General features: G+C 38.8%; 1 protein-coding gene across 1 annotated transcript; it reads left to right on the plus strand.

Moving 5' to 3' along the window:
- Positions 1–3,691: 3,691 nt before the first annotated feature.
- LOC144647356 (telomerase-binding protein EST1A-like) lies at positions 3,692–22,622 on the plus strand. Its single transcript, XM_078507158.1, has 18 exons — positions 3,692–5,135; positions 5,673–5,969; positions 6,534–6,700; positions 7,615–7,783; positions 8,236–8,297; positions 10,454–10,602; positions 11,336–11,573; positions 12,033–12,118; positions 12,821–12,924; positions 16,334–16,537; positions 16,890–16,948; positions 18,558–18,591; positions 18,772–18,834; positions 19,658–19,811; positions 20,915–21,005; positions 21,373–21,496; positions 21,814–21,895; positions 22,184–22,622. The coding sequence occupies exons 1-18, from the start codon at positions 3,735–3,737 to the stop codon at positions 22,312–22,314; spliced, it is 3,615 nt and encodes a 1,204-aa protein (XP_078363284.1). The 5' UTR covers positions 3,692–3,734; the 3' UTR covers positions 22,315–22,622.
- Positions 22,623–24,392: the final 1,770 nt, after the last annotated feature.

Raw genomic sequence — 24,392 nt, forward strand, 5'->3', positions numbered from 1 at the left:
TGTTGGGGAAAGCAAGTAGCTTGCATCTGGGAAAACTCTCAAAGTTGGTGGACACGTGGGGTTGGGGGAAGGGGGGGGGGGGGTTGCCGATATAAATGTGGCAGAGGTTATTGTTAATACCGTGTAAATCAGGAGTTAAAATTTGTGGCTTGGACTAGTGCCACCAAGGGTGGTTAAATGTAAAATGACAAGTTGAGTTTTTCCTGTGAAAAATATGACAGGAACTGTTTACAGCTTGGTACCTCTTAGGGTGAAAATGAATTCTAGCAGAAACCAAGTTCCTATCACTTTTTTTCCTATCTTCGTTATCCGAGAGTTCAGTCGGGTCACCCCTCCCCAACTCTCAAAGCGGCAGGGAATAGCTCCAAGTAATAATTGAAACATGTGTCTTGACCCATTGACCGTTAATTCCGTCAAAAGTCTTGCTAAGAGGCCATGGTCCTTGTACCACTTGTTACGTCATCACTTATTCTAGACCCCTGTAGCAGGGCGTGTCACAAACAGTCAATACGACAATGTCGTCGAGGTGGGCTAGGTTTTCACGATCAGTTAATAAAGTAGGTAAGTCTTACAAAGCATGCCTAAAATCGAATAAAAGATAGACTTCCCTACACATTAGCATCCAGCATGCGTAGCAGTCGACTGCTAAGCGCTAAGTGCGAACGTGCGGGCGGGCAAGCGATCGATTTTTGTTGCTCCCCCAGGCGTGCTCTATCACTTGCTTTTCCTTCGCTAGTCCGTGCGTATGGAAAGGAATTAACTTCTACGCAGGCTGCTTAACTTTGGTTTAAAAATGTTCACTTTGCAGGACGTTTCAGCCTGCAACCAGGCTCACCTTGGGTCACACGCGCGATTGGCGAAGAGCGATTCCGAGAACAAAGCGATCGGCTAGATGGGAAACGGCGCGAAGAACGGCGAACGAACGCTGGCAATTTTTCGCGGTGCTCCCCAACTAACAGAACGCCAGGCTAGTATTTCCCAAACGTGAGCCTGCTCGCAGCCAATGGACATATCGGTGGAAACGTTTCCAGCGGCCAACAAAACCACAAAAAATTCGTGAAACAAGGACAAAAAAAACCACAAACAAAAACGAAAAAAGGTATTCGAAAGACAAAAAAACATAACAAAAGAAAGCCTGTCAAAAATGAAAACGAAATCCTTGAAATGCACCTCGAAGTAGAAAGAGTTGTTAGTTTGCATGTTCAACTGAGGTTTTTGAGAATTTAGCGACAACCTCTTTGGAAAAAGCCCAGAAATAGGCATCTGTAGCATTTTATTACTTCTGATTGATATAGTGTCCACAGCAGATCCTCCCTTACTCTTTACTCAGATTTGGTGGGAAGTGACAGCACTCGCCGACTAACCGTCCAATTCATAAATCAAGTTTAGTCAAACCCGGAGTCAAATCAGTTTTTACTGGTTAATAACTACATGCAGCTAAATTATCAGTAAACTTATTCGAGACCAGCAAAATCTACCATCAAAACTCTTTGCAAATTTTGGTGGTACATGTGTATACATATTATATAAAGCACCAAAGATTAAAACAGCAGACAGTAATCATGTCCAGCCTGAGTTGCTACAACTTGCGGTAACTTTGCTCTACAGTTTTGTCATCGATCTGAGGATGTATATTACTTTTTACGCTTTTTGCTGTTATAATTATCCACACGATGAGACGTAAAAAAGCCGGAAAGGTGAGAAAGTCGGGTGTGGTTGATTTTTGTTTCGTGCTACACAGGCTAAAACAGCTAAAATGTATTTCAAGTAAATACATAAGTTTCATGTTGCAAATTATTTTGCGGTAACGTTGCTTTATATATATCTCAATCTTTACCGCAAACCTGAAAGTTATTTTAAAACAACAGTTCATGGCTTCCGCTTTCAGCGCTTTGTTGAGGTTGTGTATCATTTTCCCGTCAATCGAAAGAAAACGTTTACCGATAACTAATAATAGCTATGAATGGTGGTTCTTTCCCACTTTTTTCGACACCTTGAAAATTCTGGCTATAATCTGCTATTATTCTCGTTGTGCAATGACTGCGGTAAACTTGTACCGTGCGCTGTCACATTATTCTCCTTGCGGAGAAGAAGCCCTTTGATGACTTCTTTGCCCTGTGCCTCCATAATGTACATCAGTTGCGGTAACGTTGTTCCATGCCCTTTTTTTAAATTCTCCGCCTATTGTTGTAAATCTGACGGCAGGCCATTAGATAACTTTGACTGTTTCAAGAGCGCCGACCTAAAGTTTTTTTTGGAACAATTCACTGCGCTTCCTTGTTCATTTGCACATCTGGTGACTTTGAATTATGTAATCTGTGACACCGGCTTGAAAATAAATTCGCACTTGGCTAAAATTCTTACCGGTCCTTACCAGAAGTCGATAATGCTAAACTTCTGTCTTCTGCTTTTAACTTCACAGAAATCGTAATTGAAAGTTCGTCCAGGTAAACTGAAACCCCATTTACACGCGCCGCCAAAATGTAAGTTGCTGGTCAGTTTCACCCTTGCCCCGGGCCCTTGCCTCGCCAATGTTTTGGAGAAAAGGACCATGATCGTACCGAAACAGAAAAATGTTGGTAATCGACTGACAAGACAAATCAAACCAAAGCGGTAGCCTAATCTGCTACCGTAGTAGTAGTAGTAGTAGTAGTAGTAGTAGTAGTAGTAGTAGTAGTCAGTGGTGGTGGTTAAAACGTTGGAGAGCCGAGGACGAAAAGGGGCGGCAATTTACTATTTTGTGTAAATGAGAGCTGACTTTGCGTCAATGTTATGTACTTTGAAGCAGCTTCCTTTCTATTGGTCTGTTGAAGGCCAACATTTAATTAACTTGTACTTTAAATGCTGTATCATGGAAATGGCATTGGAAATTCTTCAGTGAAAATTTGTTTCAAACGGAAAATGCAGTACGCGTTCATATAGAACTTTTTCAATTGAGAGAAATGGAATTGCTTTCTTGTTTAATTTATACAGTGAAAATAAACTGTTGAAGGCTAACATTCCTATCATCTTAATTTTAATAATGCTCCCCGTAGTTCAGGTTCTGGGACAAAGTTGTTTAAAAACTGCTACGATGAAAGGTTTATCGTTTTCAGAGGCTTTGGCGAGCGTGGCGCAGCACCCAGCCGTATTTTTAGCGCAGAAAAATTAAAATTTAACCTTAATGAACCTTTTGTCCTTGTGAATTATTCTTCCTTCTCGTTTCATGTTTTTTTTTTTACAGTTTACCTTATTTCATACTTATAGTATTGTTTCACTGTGCTTTAATACAGTGTTATGAGACTATTAAATTTGAAAATACAGTTAGCTACAGTTGAATCCCGATAACTCGAACCCTCAGTAACTCGAACCTTTTCTGATTCCCTCCTGGTCGTTTTCTTACTAAAATTTACCCTTGATAACTCGAACTCCCGATATCTCAAACCTTTTTCGATTTCCCTTTAAGGTTCGAGTTATCGGGATTAAACTGTTTTTTTTAGAAGGCGTGTCAGGGGCCTCCTGGGCCCCACCCTTTTAGTGATAAAGGAAACGCCCGCTGACCCATTTTTGAGCTATAAAAAGACATGTATCACACCACACGACATACTGCAACTAGTAATAAAATCCATCAGGAGCCAGTATGTTAATTCTTATATTCTTGTACATTTTTCATTGTTGTGCCGTTATGAACGTTGTAAGACTGGGACTGGCTTCATATCACAAATGGGAAGACTGGTTACTAGTCTTGTTTCAATATGGCGGCGTGTTCAAGCGGGAACAGTTCACCCCTTGTGTTACGGTTAACATATGACGAACTGGTCGCTTATGCCGACGAGCTAGATAAGAAAAATGACACCAAACAACCTAAGAAGAAACAACACCGAAAATCCGAAGAAAAGGACACCAAATCTGCGAGAAAACTTGACAAGAAGGACGCAACTGACGTCAGCAAGAACGTTTCTCACAAGAAAGATGAACAGCAAGAAGTGCTGGAAAGAACAGAAAGTATCGTTAGTGATCAAAAAGATAAAAAGGTTCACGAAAAAACGAAACTAGAATCAAAGAAGGAGAAAAAGAAATCATCGGGATCGAAAACAAGCCGAAAATCATCGTCTCATACAGAAGACAATGTGGACGATGCAAAATACAAAGGGACCGTTTCTAATGGCGACAAAGTAAATGCAACTAGAGATGTTGGCAAGCACGAAGGAAAATCAAAAAAGGAAGCCAAGATCGATAAGGACAAAAAAGAGTCTGACAGCTATGAACTTGATTTAAGAGCAAGAACTGGTGGTGTTTTGAGGTTATCAAAAGACCCTGTTCACATTGCAGAGGAATCTCCCAAGGATGTTAAACCAAGGGGGATAATCAAATTACCGGAGGGTTTTGATATACATAGTCATGAAAGAAGTGAAGAACAAGAATCTTTTAAAACTGATACATCATCCCAAAAGAGAACAGTGAGTAAAAGCTGTAGCAGTAAATTATGTGATCCAGATCATTCAGAGAGCCAAGTTTTGCAGAACAAAGAAGTTCATTTTAAAAGAGAAAATGAGGAGGCAGACATAGAATTTTATGGAGAAGAAAAAACTGAAGCAGAGAGTGCTCAAACTGATGAAAACTGTGTGGAAGATGTAGGCATTCAGGACTTGTCACTTGAAAATGAACAAGGATCTGTCAAACAGACTCAAGTTGAGAAAAAGCTGAAGACCCTGAATCAGCAAAAAGCTCAAAAATTAATGAGAGCAATAGCCCAAAAAGAAATGTTGCTGAGTAATTTGTTATCTAGAGACATTCTTGACAAGGCAGCTTTTGAGAAAGTTGGTACTCTTAGCAAAGAAATCCGGGATGCATACAAGGGGATTATTATGCTTGACATGTCTTTTGCAGTTCAGCAAGAAGTTGATCAGAATCTTTGGAGAAATGCATTTTATAAAGTGATTGAAACACTAAGGAAGTATGGAAAGCTCTTTTTGGGATATGCAGGGAAAACAGAAGTGCTTTCCCCCGAAGAAATAAGTAAATTTCTGAAGAAATTCCTGGAAGATGCTGAGACTTTTTATAAAAGTCTTCTTGAGTTTCTACAGAAAGGACACAGATTCTCAGTTCAGGATGTGGTTAATCAACCAAGAAAAGCAGAGAAACTTGGAAAAAGTGTAAGTGTGCTCACTGATTGTTGTTGCATAAATGTTGAGTTCAAATAGATGCGTTCATGCTGGTACCTTGAAATAATACCAGAAGTGTTTATTTACAACTCAGCTGTGTGTATCTGGTGTTTATCTGAAACCAGGATTAATTTGAACCTGGCATTTTATATTCAATAATTTGCTATCTTTGTGACATTTCGCTTGCATAGGCAATACGACTTACCTTATTATAGGAAATTAACGATTCATGTTATTAACGCGAATTTCAAAAATTCGCGTTAATTTTATTGATGTTAATTAATATAAACACGTTTACTATAAGCATTTAACCAGAACTTTTCTTAAATTCGCGTTAATTTTATAACGCATGCATTTTGTTCGCATTGTTAAAATGCTTCGTTATATTCCTATAATAAGGTACTTAAACTTGGTACCTCAACTATACAGTGAAGATTACATAATGTAAAGTCCCAATAGGGATTTCAAGTGGTAAATATATACTTGTCACTTTGTTCTGCTATAATACATTACAAATGTTCATTCTAGGCTAAACTTGCACTCTTGAGCTCGCATCATACTTTAATCTGTCTTGGAGACATTGAAAGGTATCAAGGACAGTTTCAGCCAAACAAGAACTGGGCATCCATGAGATCATGGTATCTCAAAGCTAGCAAACTGGCTCCTAAGAATGGCAAACCCTACAACCAGCTGGGTGTCATTGCAGTGATGGCCAATCGTAAGCTAGACTCTGTGTACTTCTACATCAGAAGTCTTGCTTCGAGTAATCCAATATTGACAGCAAGGGAAAAACTGACAACTATTTTCTATGAACTGCAGAAGAAGGTGAGTATGTGTATCCATTAGACTCTTGAGGTGCAGCAGTATCCCCCCTAGGAGTTGTGGGTATAGCTGCATTTAGACTGTTATTCTGTAAGATTCCAAAGATAGCTATGTACATTGTGTGAATTCAAAGAAAATTAATAAGTTTTATATATTAAAACAAATAAAATGGTTTTGCCGGTTCATGTTAAGATATAGATTTCCCTGTTTTTGTGCATCTGCTAGTTCTACAGATGTTGTCAAATTGTGGAAAGCAAGTTACAACAGTGCCTCATGGCCCTGTGACAAAGACTTGTTGGTCACTGATATTTTCATCACATTTTGGTCTGGACAGAAATTGTTAAATTAGAAGATAATGATTATATTCCAATTTATACTATATAAATGTCTTGAAAAGTACTCCTTAGTTTACCACTAATGGCTAATAATTATTGTCTTGCCATAATAGTATATAATAAAAAAAATGCAGCCCTATGTACAGACTGGCACGATGAAGATTAAGTAAGTACCAAAAGTAAGGACTAAGAAATAGTGTAGTACAATAATACCAAAATCATCACTGTGCAGGCAGACAGAATTCAAAGAATTGAAGATGAAAAGAAGGCTTGTTCACAGCAACAAATCAATCAGATGAAAGGCAAGGATCATATAGCAAGAGGGAAAGGAAGGTCAGTGTTTGGAGAAGTGGCCAAGGGTTTTGGACTTATCTCAGAACACAAAGCTTCTCATGGCAGGTATGATCAGTTCTATTTTCTAAAATGCTCTTATAACAAAGCTATCTTGAACAAAAAATTCGTACAAATTTTCATCCTTCCAGTGCTTGCATTCATTTGTTGTTTTTATGAATGTAAATATTGTTTGGTGCTGCAACTGACTCTAGGAAAAAATTCTAATGTGTTTGTGGGAATGGGATTATAACCAAAGAGAAATGCAGTATAAAATGGTCTAGATGTATGGGTTATTGAGGATGCTTATTTGACCTAGATGACTGGATATTGGTCAAACATTTTTGTGGCGTTTACTGATTAAGATGCAGTCAAGGTCCATGATCATGCATAAAAGGGACAAGGCAATATTCGGCCATCTTAACAGAACAAACATTTATTAAGGATTTATTAAATGACATAAAGAACACCATTTTTCTCAGGCAGCCAATCAATGCACAGGATTTGGTTTATCTTGCCTGCTTGTAGAACTAGCCATGTAATGAAGTGAGGTAGTGAGATGTCACTAAGTTCAAGATTATGGGCCTAAGAAGTTTTATTACTTTACAGCCGCTTTCAGTGTTATGTGCATAGCCGCTTTCTGTCGACCTCCATCTCTCGACATGCTAAATAAACAACAGGGATCGAAATCCACCAATCACAGCCCACTAGCATGACCTTCTGAACTTTTGGGCTCATTTGCATGAAGCCAACACCGCTCTGCATCGGTTTTCATCGGCTCATTTCAAACAGCATGTCGATGTCATAAGATGGATGTAAAAAGATATTTATGCACGGAACACTGAAATCTGGTGTAAACAGTTCACAAATCTAACTGATTTCATTTCAAGATAATGTTCCAAGAATTTGAAATAAACAGTATTAGATATAATGGTGGCTCATCCATTTTATCCACATCACATCTGTTTAATGTCGTCACACAGGCATGAAGTGTGGATCTTTATGCATCACGGAGTGTATCGGAGGGTTGTGCTCACTGACCATGGTAAAGTACAAGAAGTTAATTTAGCTGGAGATCCTGTCTCAGAATCAAAGAATGAAGAGCACCCTACAGACACTGTGAAGGAATCACCAAAGATATCCCTTCAAGAGGTATATTAAATTGTGCTAGCCTTTGCTTCTGGGGAAATGATTAAAAATTGAAAATTACAGGTGTAGATAGATAGGGGCAAAGATCCAATAACTAGCATTCACAGTTGAACATGTAAATTATTTGTCACACCTGTAACATGTCACCTTTGTAATGGCATGCAGTAATGCAATAACACTTTTTAGAAACATGTTTCAGAATGACTTTGGCCATCTTCAGTTTATTAAGATGAATTCAAAAAACCTTATATAGAAAGGTAGCTTAGAGAGACAAAAATAGAAATGTAGACTACATGCTGAAGGCCCTATGTGCCATGAGGCACGAGGAGGATAGGTGACTAGCATGCTGAGGTGATAATGATATGATGAACAATTGGATTGAGAATGATATTACAGTTGGTCCTAATATTCTGAAGAGTGTGATGTTTTTTGATGTTTTTTAACAACACTTTTAGGTCAACAAGAAGTTTGTGCTCCATTTTCTTTGTGCTCATGGCCTTTTGTACTCAAGAATTGGGTAAGACAAGTTCTTTTGGAAGAAATTTCATTTTGCACTCATCCAGTGTAGGATTTTTCTGTCATGTGATCACTTTGATAACTAAAATTAATGTGAATTTTGATCAGTTGAGGGGAAGCCAGAGGAATTTGTGCAAAAAGAAAAGTAGCTGGGAGGGGGGGGGGGGAGGATGACTCCTCTTGTATTTTATTCCACCACTTCAGTATTCTTTAATCTCGCACAAGTAATTGATTGAAAGGATTATCATAAAGAAATGCAGGCTCTAACATTCCTCTTACTTTCCTCTGTACATTTTGTTTACTGCCTGGGAATACACCGAATGCAAATATGGCTGACCACTTGGTCAGTGCCTGGGAAGAGCTGCATGAAAGCGAGGCTAGCCAGGCTTTGACAAATATTCTTTCCTACAAAAGTCTTGCTTATTCGTCGATCTGGTGTGTTTCTTTTCGCTGTGCCTACAAGTTGCTGTGTTTCTGAATGCCACGAGAAGACATTAGTGATAGAAGTGTTCACCATTTGCCCCTAAGGGAAAAAGTGGATCAATGCTATTCGTTGGGACGAAAGAAAGGAGTTCACGATCACCATGGAAACTATTTAGGTTTGTTCGCTACATGTCAGGTTAGAAGATCTTAGAAAAAAATTGTTTAAATGACAAGCTTCTGTGGTGTCTGGTGGTGTTCCAGCACGAGTTTCATGGCCAGTACTTTCCCCAAGGTAAAGAAAAGCTCCACTTCCAAGATATCCTCTGTCTCCAAAGAAGTTGTTCATTTCCGGCTTTGTCCGCGTTTGATCCACTCGCACGGAGTCGCACGAAACAAATACTAACCAAGTGAATGAAATTCAGCTGCCCTGATAGTTAAAGCTGGTGAAAGCATTGAACCAAATAAGAACGACTAGGAACTAAATGTGATTGCTTACACATTTTCTAAGATCTTCTAACCTGAAATGTAATGAACAAACCTTATTAAAAGTTCCTTCGGCGATCCTGAACTCCTTTCCTTTGTCAGATTTCCCCTCAGATGTGAAAGGGAAAACTGGCAAAAAAACTTTCCCTTCAGGTGGCATTAACAAACCCAAAAACTGGTAGGAAGGTTGAAACTGAAGAGGCCAGATCCACCACGAAGCAAGACTTTAATAGGAAAGCATTGTCAAAACAAAACACCGAAGCCTGACTAGCCTCGCTTTCATGCAGCTCGTCCCAGGCACCGACCGAGTGGTCCGCCATATTTGCATTCGGTGTATGGGTGAAGGAGCCAGATTCTAAAATTCAGAACACAGTTATCAGGGTTTATATTTAACACTTTTTACTGTCACATTTTTGTATCTAATGTATTATGTTAATATTATTGTTAGTGGTTAGCCAATTTCATATTAAGTTTCAAAAAACTGTCTTAGATGATGAACTCATCTTGAGACAGAAAAATCGTCTGAAATGATCAAGTAAAGGACAAGTTTCTTATCTCAAACCAACTGGAAAATCTGAGGGCCAACTGGTCTTAAATGTGCAATAAGAAATGTCTTTTTACACTTGAATGAGATTCATTTTTTTTGAAGAATTACTGACCCCCCATAACTTCTTGCACTTTTGGTGCTCGGATCCATTTACCTTGTCCATGTTAAATGTCTGGTTATGCCCCTGTCAGCAATAAATTTTGCTTCTGCGAAAGAATGATAAAATGTTGATACTGTTGCTTGCATCTAAGCGTGAACACTCGTTGCCAAAACATGATCTAATTGGGTATTAAACATGGCATGATATGTCATCAAACGTTAAAGTTTGGTAGACCGTAATGGCAACTTTCGCGCCGAAGTTTCAACACATTCTGGTTTTGAAATGGCGGAAAGCTTGGATATGAAAGCTTCCGAAAAATTGATCCTGATCCTGATCTGTGTCGATATGAATTTTGAGTGAACGTCGATTGAAAGTTGTCGTTATGGTCTGCTAAACTTCAACGTTTGATGACGAATCATGCCAAGTTTAATACCCAATTAGATCATGTTTCAACGGCGAGTGTTCACGCTTAGATGCAAGCGACAGTATTAAGTGCAATTTAAGACAGTTTTATCATCCTAGTTTATATTAGATGGTATTCTGTCTGAGACAAGTTTTCATGTTCAACTACAGATCAATTTGATAATTGTTCCTATTTTTGTAGCATGGAAAGGTTGCCTACATTACAGTACCAACTTATAGGTGAATTTCACACATTGTTGGAGTACCCATCGTGTTCTGCAATAAGCAGATCAAACCTTCTACAGATGATGGCCATCAACATGTTTGCTATTGACAACACTGCATCACAAGGTTAGTTATAAAATAAGTCACATTTCCATCTTATTTGCCTCTTCATAAGCTTGCTTCCTAAATACATCTTTTAGAGACTGATCGTTGAAACATCCCAGATGGTGGAAGGACAAATACTTCATACTGTATGGACCTCAAACCTTCTCTCAAGGGGTGTGATCCTAAGGTCACCATATTGTCTGCAGGTGGAAGTGAAAACAAAGAGCTGATCAACATTACAAGATTGCTCTTACAAGGTGCTTTTCATCCTGGAAGAGTCCACATCTCTACCTCAATATTAAACTATAAGCAAAAGTAATTACCTTGTCTTTTTCATTACTTTTGCTTTATCACTCATAAAAAATAATGTTTCCAACTGCATATTAAGGATACCCCTTTGCTCATCTTTTACAGCCTTACCACCTCCATACATATGTGTTATTAACCAAGCGTGAGGTTAAGATGGCTGGATATTGGCCAAGTTCCTCAACTTTGTCTTGGTTCATAAAAATGCAAAAAAGGACACGGCCAATATCCAGCAATCTTGACCTCGCACTTGGTCAATAAAGGATTTTTAATTTGGCCAAAAAGAGAACTTTTTCTTGTGGGACCAATGCAGGAAACCCCAAGCCGCCAAGATAGGCCATCAGAACACAGGATTTGCTTCCTCTTACCTGCTTGTAGATTCAGCCATTATATAATTTATTTTAAATTAGGTTTGATGATTTATTAGTATGTTATCTTTGCCGTATAGATGCAACAGAACAGTATGTCAGAGTGGGTACACCACAGGACCAAGCCATGAATCTTGCTATTGAGATGTTCATCTTGTTGGTAAAAGCCTGCTGTGCTCTTCTACAGGGTATAGACTTTAAGGCAAGGAACACTCGTGAAGGCCTGAGTGCACCCTTAGGACAGTTCCTGCCTGCTGTCAAAGTGTTTGCTGACTGGTTGGTATGCCGTGCTGATCTGTGGCAGGTGTCTTCTATAAGGTAAGTCATAATAGTTCTTTATCTAGAGTCGTACAATAAGGAGCAAATAAGTACTGTATAAGACTCTTGTGATGTTGCATAACAGCTCAGCCTCAATGTCGGTAATCATTAGTCAACAATGAAAACGGGAACTTGAAATTGAAATTGTTGGTGTTTTTAAAATATTGTACTGTTGCTTCAGTGACCCAATTTGTCATGAAGATAACTGTTCATGTCTGAAATGTCAGGGCATTTATTTGATACTATTATTATCAACTGAAATGGGGTGATGGACAGTGGCACCGATAATATCAATCCAACAAAGCGCAAGGGGTATTAATTGTAATAAGCCACACTAACATGTTTTCCGTTGTGATAGAAATAGCAGGAATATATATATTAATTATTTCTTTTAAGTTTCAATTCTGTTGTCCATTACTAACTGGAGGAATCATTTGTATGTGGTTGTTGTTTCTTTAGTACCCACAGAAATCTTTGGGAATCAGTAAGCCAGTTCACAAATGCCATATCCTATGTGGATATCGACAATGTTCATGATGAGGATGGTAATTTTTTTAAATTACTTTTTGTTTGTTGTTGCTGTTTACAGTTGTAAATAAGTGACACCTAATTAAATCATTTAGTTGTAAAGTTAAATTATTGAATGCATGACTAGGTGACACTTTGCAGGACCTTCAACGATATTAAACAATGATCAAGATCATCTTTGAAAGCATCCTTCCTCAAGGATTTCATGAGGATTCTACCAGGATCTTATGCAAGATCACTGCACTGGAACCTTAAGATTATGTTCTAGACCCTGAAAGATCCTTGAAGGTCTTTAAGGATCTTTGCCACAGTTTTGAGGAGCTTGAAACATTTTCACCAGTGTTGGAAAAAGCCTAGTAGCTACTTTTAGATTGAAGATAATTTTGTGCTGTGTAAACAACCCTCCAAGTTAAGACCATTTTAGGCTATGGCGACTAAAATTTTGGAGCTGGCGACTAAATTTGAACCAAGGTCGCCAGCCTGGCGACTAAAATTGAAAGGAAGGATTGAAAGCATCAGCTTAATTTGGTGACTAAAATTTTTCACTGGCGACCAAAACTTGAGTAGTTGGTGGCCAAATGGCCACTAAGGAAAAAAAATAAACTTGGAGGGTTGGTAAATGAGTAAAATTTGCTTTTGCTAGTTTGTAATAATAATTGAGAAATAATTGAGGCTGTAGTATAAAAGGACTGTGTGTTTAGCAATTGTGTATGTCCTAGGTGATGAGATGGTAACCCTATATGAAGATGAATTCCTGGCTGGATTTAAGCCATTAAACTCAGCTGTGAGACCACTGTGTAGAGTGTCTGATGTAGAGTGTAAGGTAGAGTGGACTAATTTGTTTTTCTTTCTATATTAATTATTGTAAACTAGTGGTACCTATTGGTAGAAATGCCAACGAGTACAACGGGAGAGAAGACGGGAGTATAATTGAAGGCCTAAGCGCAAGAAACGCACTTTGTGTTTTGGCCAAATTTAAAAAATGTCACAAACAACTCCAAATTTCGCATGCAAGTCCGTTTACGTGTGCTTAACATTGATCTGTATTCAAATTCGCTGAATCTAGCTTCGTTTTTTAGAAATTACGTATGCAAAGAACAAAGGCGTTTTGCAAAGCTTACGTTCTCCACCGTCAGCCAGCAGCATGAGTTTTTTGACACATCGCGTGTAAATCTTTCCTTCTAGCGTTATTTAACTGTCCGGGGAGGTCGAAAAACGTGTCAGAGCCATGATTTTAGTTCCTATCCACCATTTTGAGGATTCGCTTTAAGAAAAGGACTGGACTGAACACATTGTGACGCGATGTCACCTGATAGGCGTCACGTGAGAGGAAAGAGAAAAAAAAAAAAATGGCCGTTTGTTCCTGAAAATCATTTGAAGCCTTTGGTTAGTTTTAGCGTAAGTGCTGCTGCCAGGTGGTTGAAGGACATCATTAAGTCTGAATACCCGTAAGTTTACAGCATCGCTCGAAGAACCGAGTGATGTTTCTGCCTTTGTTTTGTACAACAGCGCTGTTTAGCGCTTCGGAAAAAACGTTGCACAAACCGAGGTAGTTTTGAGCCTGGCGGCATAGAGAGTCTAAAACAAGAGGTTTCTTGCCGGGAACTTCGTCAACGCGAGTTTTGCAGGATCCGCTTGGGTGCTGCCGCGACAAAGTTGCCGAGAAGTGACCTGGTTTTAGACTTTAAAAAATTCTTTATATGTTCCCCAGGACACCTTCCCTTCGCAAAATATTTTCTGTGTCTCATTAAATATTCATCAATGAATCTATCGATTCGTGCGAACGAAAACCTCATAAGTTTATCTTGTTTTCGCGGGATTTTGTAGATGTGTGATGATGTAAGGAGTGGAGATAGAAGTGAGAGCAAGCCAGCGGCACTCAACTGAAAGCAAAACTAGTATAATGTGACAACACGAGCAAACGTATTCAATCAACAATCAGTCTTTATTTCACTTTCACCTCGGCAAATTACAGCTAACTGAACGGTAACAGAGTAAAATAGTCTTGCCCGAAACAACAAAAACTAGCTAACCGCAAGCAGACTGCAGAAAAAGCTAGCTGCAAGCAAACTGGCGTGAAAGCTTACTGCATTAAAAGCGCGATCTATAAAAGGTTGAGGCTGACTCTGATTCTAAACTTAACTTGAAACGGCTTAACTCCCTAATCCCTTGGGGTTAGTGTTAAACTTTTTTTTTTTTTTTTTGCGTTAGGGCTAGGCTTTTGCGTTAGGGCTAAGTCTGTAACCCTAATCTGAAACTCTAACCCCGACCCTACGGCCTCGGGGTTACCTTTTGCGTTAGGGCTAGGACTGTAACCCTAAAAATTTAGCTGACTTCATCGTCTTGAGAAACAAAAGGTTTCCTTTGTTTATCGTTTGTAAAAGAAAAGTCAAAAGACGCCGCGCAAGCAAAAACCTTGTCTTTTTGCATGTGTTATTTTTCGAAAACGAAGGAAAGACCAGCAAAATTAAATACAGGGCAGTGTTGAGCACACGTAAACGAACTTGCGTGCGAAATTTGGAGTTGTTTGTGACAATTTTCAATTTGGCCAAAACACAAAGTGCGTTTCTTGTGCTTACGCCTTCAATTGTAAATGTTTGGCTGAAAGTACGCTTTATCATTTTGGTCCGATCAATAAACATTTCGCGTTTTCTTTGAAAATCTTGAATGTTTCTGGAATAAAATGCGATTTTGTGAAGGCTAAATAAAATGAGAAAGGAGTTCTACATGATACCAAAGTAGTGAAGATTTAGTGAGAAATTTTGTAAAATCCATGTTATTTGAGAGTTTCAAGCCACTGTTGTTCGATGCAGCTATTTTGGAAAGATTTCCGCTGTTTAAAGTCCGCTGTTTTAATCAAAGTGGCTATGAGCCACTGAACTCGGAAAATAAATTTCAAACAAAAAGCAAACATTTACAAAATCTGTCAAAACAAATCAATTCAAACTTCCCACACTGCAGTAAAATCCACTCAACACATAAGTATCCAAAAAATTTGAGGTTTTAAAAGGTAAATCCCTGATCGGACAAGTTGTGTGGCCAAAGATGGAACAAGTTTATTTATTATTAATACTACCACCGTTCCAAGAATAATTCATCACGCACAATGCGTGACGTTTCAAATGTCACGTTGTTTTGTTGCAGCTTTTAGGAAAATTAAACGCCCGGTTGCTTGAGAAAAAAACGCCGGACAATCCAGGAAAAACATGAAGTATAGGCATTTATTTTCTAAATTCGAGAAACGAAAAAAAAAACTCTAAATAGCTCTCTTCTGATCCATAAAATCACCACGAAACCAAATCCGTGTTGTATTCTTAGCCAGACCTAACTTAATTACGCATGCAAATTTGTATGACTTCGAAATTTTCGAAGCTTTGGAATGCATTTCTTGCATTCATCTTAAATGAAATTAAATTCTAAACAAAGTTTAATTCAAGTTTCTTTCGTATTTCAATGTCTAGTTCGGGAATTTTGGCTTTTACAATCGAACAGATTTGAAACCTCTTTGTTATCTGAGACGCATCTTGTCTGGGAATTTTAGTTGCCAATGCATCATGCACGCGCTGAACAAATTAGTAGCGCGCTGATTGGGCAAACTACAACAAAGTGTGCACGTGCTGAACAGATTCTGCTGAACAGATTGGCTAAAAACATCAGACATTGTGTCGTCATGATCTACCTTACATTACTTACATTACTCTTCATTTTGGAGCGTTTGTGAGATTTTTTTCGCACATACAAATCTTCTCGCGGCTCTATGATCTGCCGCCTTGTCAGGCCTTCTGGTCTTCCAGAAGGCCTGACTCGTTGGCAACTAGCTGTATAATTACATGTATGTTAAAAATTTAAAACTCTGTCATTGAGTTTTAAAAAAATAATACAACTATTTTATTTGGTGGCAGGGAGTGCACATCAAGAAAAATTTTGTAAAATCTTGAATACCTCAGTCTTCTTGTACAGACTGTCCAGTACCAGCACAAAGTGTTTTTATTTTTTTAAGAATTCATGATTATGGACCACTGAGATGCTTGAGAGAAAAATAAAGTGTATTTACATGTACAGTAGAGACCAGGCAAATTGTTTTGCACCCTTGATTATGGTTGTCAAACAATTTTTTCATCTGCTTCAATAGTTTTCTATTGAGATATCATATCAAAGTGTGCTCTTCAGTGAATTTATGCCTAGTGGTTTGTGTATTTTAATCCACTGAATTGCTTCCATGTTTTGTATAGAACCTGGCTGAGGATAATCTTCGTTGTCAGTGTCTGAGAGAGTTTGCTGCATTTCTAGTATCCTTGAATAATCCTCCTTTAGAGTTTGATGATGACAAAGGAGAATTCTCTGCTATGATAAAAAGCACTCCAGTTTCACCAGCTAAGGAGTCACCAAGCACAGTCATGGTTCACTTGGACACGTCACAGCATGATGAACATGAGGTTTGTAGCTAAACATTATGAGCTTGTGGGTATGGCTCTAGTTAACAATAGTTATCAAATTTTTTTATATTGATCACTAGTTTCCCAAGGCAGTGACCAGCTTCAAAATTCTCCATCTAATAAAAACATCTTTAAGCAGACAGGTGATTAGTGATTTGGATTTCAAAAATCAGTATTGTCATTGCATCAGTAAATTCTCAGAAGTAATGAACGTTTAGTACACAGACCTTTTGCTTGTGACTAGCCTTGTGATGCTGATTCACTCAGCCATTTGATAAGTAACACTTTGATGCTTTAAACAGCAATCGAATAGTAAAGTTTGACAGTCTTATTATATATCTGTTTGATCCAGGAATCAGATGATGAAGATGATGTGATTATTGAGAGTGAAGAAGAAGAGCTGGACTCAGGGTATGATGTGAAATGAACCATATCATGCATTGCAATTCTTGTTAACTTAAAGCCCTGGCTAAACGATCAAACATTTTCGTCCAAAATCATGTTGGAAGAGCATGTTTGACCGTTTAGCCGCCTCTCTCGACACTGCATTTAAATGGTTTCTCATGTTTGATCTAGATTAAACATTTTCATCCAACATAAGATGAATTTTGTTTCATGAGCAAATGATTGAACATTTAGCCACCTCTTCAAACACAGCAAGCCTAAGGGGGAAAAAAGCAGCCAATCAGAAACTGAATCTGTGTGACGTTTCAGTGGCAAAATAATAATTTATATAGCGCTATTCATCAAATCTTGCATTGCGCTTTACAATTATTATACTAAAATAGAAATTAAAATCTAACAATGCCCACCTTAATTAAATCAACAGAGCTAAAAATATCAATACATGCACAAAGCCAGGGTTTGAAAAGGATATTAAATCAAAGGCTCTTTGAGCAACCTCATGGTAATTTGATGAAGTGGCCTCCTTCGCTTTCTTTTCAAATAAGCGTTCAATAATGTAACAGTCTCACTTCATTTGCCTTTAAATGCTTTTTTTTCATGTGAGTTGCGTCAATGGGTCACTGATGCTTTGGGCTCTCCAGCTTCGTAGCGCAAATTCTATATTTTCACTACCAAAATAAAGTGTAACCTTTGAATATCTTTTTTACTGTCTTGGATGCGCCGAATTGCGTTTTCAATTACTTTTCTGCCGATCAGCACATATATAATAAACGTACCGGAGATCCGTTATTATTTTTTGAGCAGCCGATGAAATTTGAGAAAAAGATGCGCGTGAGCACTTTGTGTTTCTGCTCACCTCAAAAAGATGAAAAACGGATGACGTGACACGAGATGACGTGACGCGAAACAGAAACGTGCTATGCAACTCGTGTATTTTCCAGTGAGCTGAAACGTTTACTACCGTAAATCACGTCACATGGCAAGCGAATCTACCTGTATTTTGTACCTGCTATCAGTATTAAAGTCACATTCTCACTTCATTTCCCTTTTTAAATGTTTTCTTTTTTTCCATGGGAGTTGCGTGAATGGGTAATTGATAGTTTGTGCTCTCAGGCTTTGTAGAGCGATTTTTTTACCACTGAAAACGGATGACGTGACACGAGATGACGTGACGCGAAACAAAAACGTGCCTGAAAACGTGTACTGAAACATGGCAAGCGAAATTGCATGTATCTTTGCTTTGAAGCCAATTTCTTTCCATTGAATATTTTTCTGCACATTTCCTCATTATTTCTAAGGTCTACAAAGGTGTATTTTGATCGAGGGTGGAGCAAACGAAAAACTACCTTTGATATTATCTCGGCCCGACACGCTATTTTGAATTATGTTGATCTCTGTCAAGCATTCATCAGAGCGTTTATCGTTTAATGATAAATTAATTGCGGTTTGATATCAGAATCGAGTGAGTGAGTGTTCGAGTGAGAAAATGAGGCCAATAACATAACCTCATTACCATGAGGTAAAAAGAAGTGGCGAGTGAGATGGGACCGTAGTGCTAGTGTTCCAACAATTCCAATGTCGCTGCCTAACTAATCTTCTCTGTATTTTTTAACAGCGATGAAATGGAAAAAGACTTAAAGGAACTCAAGGTAGGGCTTAAGTAAATATTTGTTGGCTTCAAATTTATTCGAAGCTTGATTTATGACATTAATTTTGTAGCATAGTTCCATCCATTGCTTCTGTTTTGCAATAATTGGAATCGCTCTACACTTTTTTTTTTTGTCAGCAGTGTACAAATGAAGAATATTTATTCTCTGTGTTTTTTGTAGGCCAAGAAGGATGCTCTTAAAAAACAAGTGGAAGATCACAAGGAGAGAGAAGATAAGGCAAAGGTAACCATTACTTGGCCTTTATTTCCTTATGTTTGAGATTATAGCTGTAAGTGATAGAACAACAGCTGCAGAACACTGTGCTGCTTCAATCCCCAAGAAACATTTTCTCTCTCTCTTGTCATTCAAAAAATTGAATGGACGAATTGGACGTGTTGACGCAGATCTTCCACATGCGGTTCGTGTATATGCTGCAGAAGAAATGCTTCTCCCCTTTTGACAAGCTACATCTTCCCATGTCCTAGAGATACTGTGGACACATTTAAATAAGGCCAGGTTATACTCCAGTTTGTGCGTCCTAAAGTGTACTTACATAAATGTAATGTGCTTTGGCATTCATTAGTCCCCAAGGTCCAGAGATAGGAAGTGTGAGATAGAAAGTGTAGTCCGTGTGCTGTGTTTTTGGACAAGAGACATTCTTAGCAATATTCCTAGTAATTTCGTACTACAGTATATGGAGTTAAGCACTGGCTGTGCTGGTCAAGCAAGGCGGTATTTTCTGTAATTGCAATGTTTCTAGCAGTTTGTTTTAACCTTTCTGATTGTTAAGTCTTAGACTATCAGCAGCCTCTCTTTTCTATAGACAGTCGAAACGTAAAGCCAAAGCGAGCACTTATTTTCCCACATGCACATTTTTTTTTACTTCGTACACGACTGACTTAGAATGAAGACGGGCTGCTCGTAGTGTACCACTCCACCAACTTGTCTCAAACAAAAGCATGTCTGATAAATTACGCAGGGGACATAGGCTAACTTAGTGTTCTTAGATTCTTCCCCTGTACAAAATTCCATTGTCAGTTTGTGACTGATTGATTTATAAACACAGGCAGTGATAGAGGAGCACATTTCAAGCCCGCGTTTAATGTTTGAGAACTACCCAACATACTTGGTGGCTGATACTAACTGTTTTGTGGATCATTTGGATGGACTCAAGGCCATTGTAGCCTGCCAGTCTTTCACTCTTGTGGTTCCACTCATAGGTAAGATTTTGATGATAAACTTTCCCTTTACCTGGGTACTGCTAGGTTTTTTTGTCAGATTGTGGATTACCTTTCTTCAGTTCAAAAAAACTTCCTTTAGTTGCCTCGCCTCTCGTATGCATGCAGCTGCTGCCAGTTCAATGTTGAGAACACGTAATGGGAATTGCTGAGGAGCGATATGGAATCATATTTCTAGGGTTTCAACTTCGCACTATATTCGTAATTTGAAATGTTATGACTACGCAAGCTAGCTTTGTTCTAAAATAAAGAAAGATTAGGAAATATCAACTATTGAGCTACCTTTGAAACATGTCTCCTCAAACGCTCATCCCATCGCCAGACATCTCAGATCAGATACCCGTGTAGTAACAATCAGACACCAGGCGGATTTAGTGAAATTGCATTTTTTTGACCCGAATCTCTCGGGAAATTTTGGACTCAAGCTAGCTGTTGAAAAGTATTTCATTTGGTATTGTTTTGTTTTTAATAGAGTTGAATCCCCATTTCTCAAACCCTCTATTTTTCGAACCGAAAAGTCATTTGCCTTGGATTTGTTTCACTCAGTCCAATATTGCAATTTTTACCATCCGATTTCTCGAACTCGCTATTTACAAAATGGAGAAAGGAGAAGCCACGAGCCAAGCGGCCCACACTGCCGGGGCTTATCCCGGTTTCCGTAGCATTAAGCGGCTAGGAATATTTCTACTCCCCCCTGAATGGGATGCTAGTCCATTGCAGAGTTCCCCCCCAGCATTATGTCGCCGGTACCCATTTATACACCTGGGTGGAGAGAGGCACTATGAGAGTAAAGTGTCTTGCCCAAGAACACAACACAAGTGACCCCGGCCTGGGGCTCGAACTCGGACCGCTCGATCCGGAGTCCGGCGCTCTAACTATTAGGCCACCGCGCCTCCCATACACAAAATGGTATGATGAAATTGATTTTTTTTTTCAAACTTTTTTAGCACTCTCGGGGTACAAGGGTTAGGTTTACGGTGTATATCAATGGATTATATGCCGATAAATAAAACACCGAACACGTAAGCAAAGGTAATGTGAAGTGGTACCAGTGGGTGATGTGTCACGTGCTCTTTCTTATACAGTGATCAATGAACTTGATGGTTTAAAAAAGGATTTTCATTTTGACAAGTACAACAATCTACAGCATGCCCAGTACGTTTTGGAGAATGCAAGGTGTGTATATGAAAGATAAAATGACGTTGTTAAAAAAGGCTGGCTTCTATTGACACAATACAATTATTATGGTATCTTTCGATTGTTAGTCAACTAGTATATGAGTTTATCTCGTTAGAGATGTTCTTTGTTTAATAGCTGCCTGAAATTCGATCGTGTGTTGACTGTTGAAATAGCAAAATTTAAAAAGGCAAGCCAGTGAAAAGGCTAGAAGAACGCACAAGAATTTCAGGTAATCTCGTGAAAAATAATAACCACATTGCCTAAACTGAAAAGGAAGGTGACACAGAAAGATGGCGTAATAATTAGACAGTGATGTCACAAGACATGTCACTGTTGATGGCTGTTTCGCTGCTTATGTTTGTAGGTCTGCAATTGACTTTCTTGAGTACGAGTTTAGTCAGAGAAACCCTCAGGTGAAAACAGTCACCAGTAAAGGCTCAGAACTGGATACAATAGCATTCAGAAGTGAAGATCCTTCAGGAAGGAAAGTAAGTTGCCGCCCTTACTAAGACTGCCGTTTTTGTTCAGGAGTAATACAGCTTATTCTAAGCTCGCATGAAAACGGGAAAATGGAGGGCGCTTTTTACAGATAGATAGCTGTGGGGCGCTTAAGAACAGATAGATAGCTGTGGGGGTGAGTGACAATGCAGTGTAGAGCGCATTTGTTAGGCTCTACGCGTTCTCTTTACGTATGGCCCGCACACAACTAGCAGCCATTTTTCCACTTGCGCTTTTTTTTTCGCTTCACGCTCGACGGACTAAAAAAAAGGGATACTGTCGTACTGAACCTTTGATTGTGTTTTAGGGGAAGGGTTGTAATGATGACATCATTCTTTCCTGCTGTTTACACTACTGTGAAGAGAACTTTGTCAACCGGTTGGCCACAGGTACAGTTAGCTTTGAAAAACTGTTTTGTCTTTTGCTGTGCTGTGCAACACATCTTTCACTTGTGATATCATGTTAACCTTATAATGGGATTAAACAGAAATTCCTGTTAACCATCTCAGTGGCTTTATAAGTTATAACTCATTTGGAAGACCACTGACTAAATAATAATACTACTACTACTAATAATAATACTACTACTAATAATAATAATAATTTCACTGAGTGGGTCCTCACCTACAAATACCTATACCTATACAGACCAGGAATATTGATTTATTTTTTCACAGAAAATCAACCAATAACTATCCAGAGGAAAGTTGTTTTAATGACAGATGACAGGAACCTGAGAGTGAAGGCGTACACCAGAAATGTTCCTGTGCTAACAGTTCCACAGTTCAGGAAAATGGCCAGACTGTGACAAGACCTTGGTCCCATATCCAGCGAGAAGCGTCACCAAGTCAATAATGCCGGCTATAGCAAAAACAGAACTGCTCAGTGAGAAGTGAACACGGCGCCAGCGGCCAAGTGCTGAACACAACTTGTGTGGAAGAGCAGTGATACGTGCATTGCCTTATGCTGCATTAATGCACACTATTCATTATCATATAAAACGTATATGTGTAAAAAGCGACACTGTTTGGTCATTTTAATAAGCTTTGTAAACTATATGAAAGGTCAAATACACATGCTACAGATATCTCTGATACCAGCGGTGCGTGTGAGTTATTGTGTATTTTGTAGTTATATTCCAGTGGCTTGGAACAGTTCAGCTCCGCCATCGAGTAGCTTTCATTGAATGAACGACTGTTTAAAATTACTAAAAAAAGTACATAAAAAATCTTTATTTTTGGGAGGATATTCTTGGCCCCAAGCCTGACTTTAAGTAAACCCTGATCTGTTGAGAGGTTGATCGCCTCCCTCATGCTGCGACTCTGGAGATCTTTCTCGTTTTTTGGAGGTACCGTATTTACTCGAATAAGCGCCGCCCTCGAATAAGCGCCGCATTTGGAACAAAAAACTTAATAAGCGCCGCCCTCGAATAAGCGCCGCATTTGGAACAAAGAACTTAATAAGCGCCGCCCTCAATAAGCGCCGCAGTCCCGATGCGGCGCTTATTCGAAGTATTCCTTTTAACTTGAAACAGCACTACAAAGCAACTCTAAAACAAACTTGGACATTCTTTCTATCAAAAGCGATGTTTTGCAGTTCAAAGTGACTGTTTTGCCGCTCATTCATTAGTTTTCTATCCAACATTCTAACAATACGTAGTGCTGTAAATGTTGTAATGGCCGCGAACTTTTCCAAGACAGCTAGCGCCACATGTCTATTCAGCAAAAGACGAATACTGACAATCAAAAGACGCTATTTTCAATTACTGTAAAAAGATGAGATTCGCTGTGGTGTCCAAATTTTAAATAAGCGCCGCCTTCGAATAAGCGCCGCACTTGAGGCGCGAAAAATGTAATAAGCGCCGCGGCACCTCAGTATTCGAGTAAATACGGTATTCACGACACTCGCAAATAATTCTCCCTGTAAAGGGCAACGAGCAGGCGATGGTCTTCTGTTATTGTGCCTATGAAGTAAAAATTAATTAATGCTTATTTGAAAGACTTTTACAATTAAAGAAGAATGGCGTTTACCGTTTTGAAAGATCTTCTTTCGTTTAGGAGATATTCACATTTTTGTGTTATGCAAATGAGGAAAGTGATGACGTCATAAATTGTTCCACTATAAGATAGATCACAAAATCAAGGATATCTCTGAAAATCAGGAGCCCTGTGAAAATATAATGGCGATATTTCTGAAACTTGGCATCAGTGGTGACCTTCCTTAAAGGTGCAAGATGGCACATGCTATGATGTAACCATGGCAACACTCTTGGTTCCAGGCTCTTTCTGTCAAGCCAAATATCTCAATTTGCAATTTGCAAGTGGGACAGAGGGTCCAGCTTGGCACAGACGTAATGCCCTATTACCCTAACTCTCCCCATTAGCTTGTTGGGAGTGGATCATCTTCGATTAAGCAAGAACTGGGGATATCAGTATTAATTAAAATAGGTAATTGTAGCAAAACTGTTCACGACAGGTGTCATTTTGTGGTGTACATTAATCGTGCCAAGTTTGAAGAACACAGCTCAAATATTCCAAGAGATATTCTTGATTCAGTGTTTTATCTTTTTGTGGAACAATTAATGACGTCATCACTTTCCTCATTTGCATAATATAAAAACGTAAATATCTCTAAAACGAAAAAAGATATTGCAAAAAGGAAAACGCCATTCTTCTTTATTTTGAAAAGCCTTTAAAATAAACAGTAATTATTTTTTTACTTTATAGGCACTTTAACATTCTAACAATTGGAATTGTGGGGTACTAAATGAGAGTGCGAACTCTTGGATAGGGGAAAGGGAGTTAGGAACTCAGCGTTTCTTTAACCCATTTGCGCCTTGAGATTTTTGAAAAAAGCGTACTTTTGGACGGTTTTGACCTTTTCGGT

Source organism: Oculina patagonica, chromosome 3, assembly GCF_052425735.1.
Source record: "Oculina patagonica isolate OP01 chromosome 3, crgOcupat, whole genome shotgun sequence".
In the NCBI taxonomy this organism is placed as follows: Eukaryota; Metazoa; Cnidaria; class Anthozoa; order Scleractinia; family Oculinidae; genus Oculina; species Oculina patagonica.

Coding starts and splice junctions, on each gene's coding strand:
- LOC144647356 (XM_078507158.1), top strand. CDS start 3,735: ATGGCGGCGTGTTCAAGCGGGAACAGTTCACCCCTTGTGTTACGGTTA. Junction 5,970..6,533: donor TCTATGAACTGCAGAAGAAG/GTGAGTATGTGT, acceptor ATCACTGTGCAG/GCAGACAGAATTCAAAGAAT. Junction 8,298..10,453: donor CTTTTGTACTCAAGAATTGG/GTAAGACAAGTT, acceptor CTATTTTTGTAG/CATGGAAAGGTTGCCTACAT.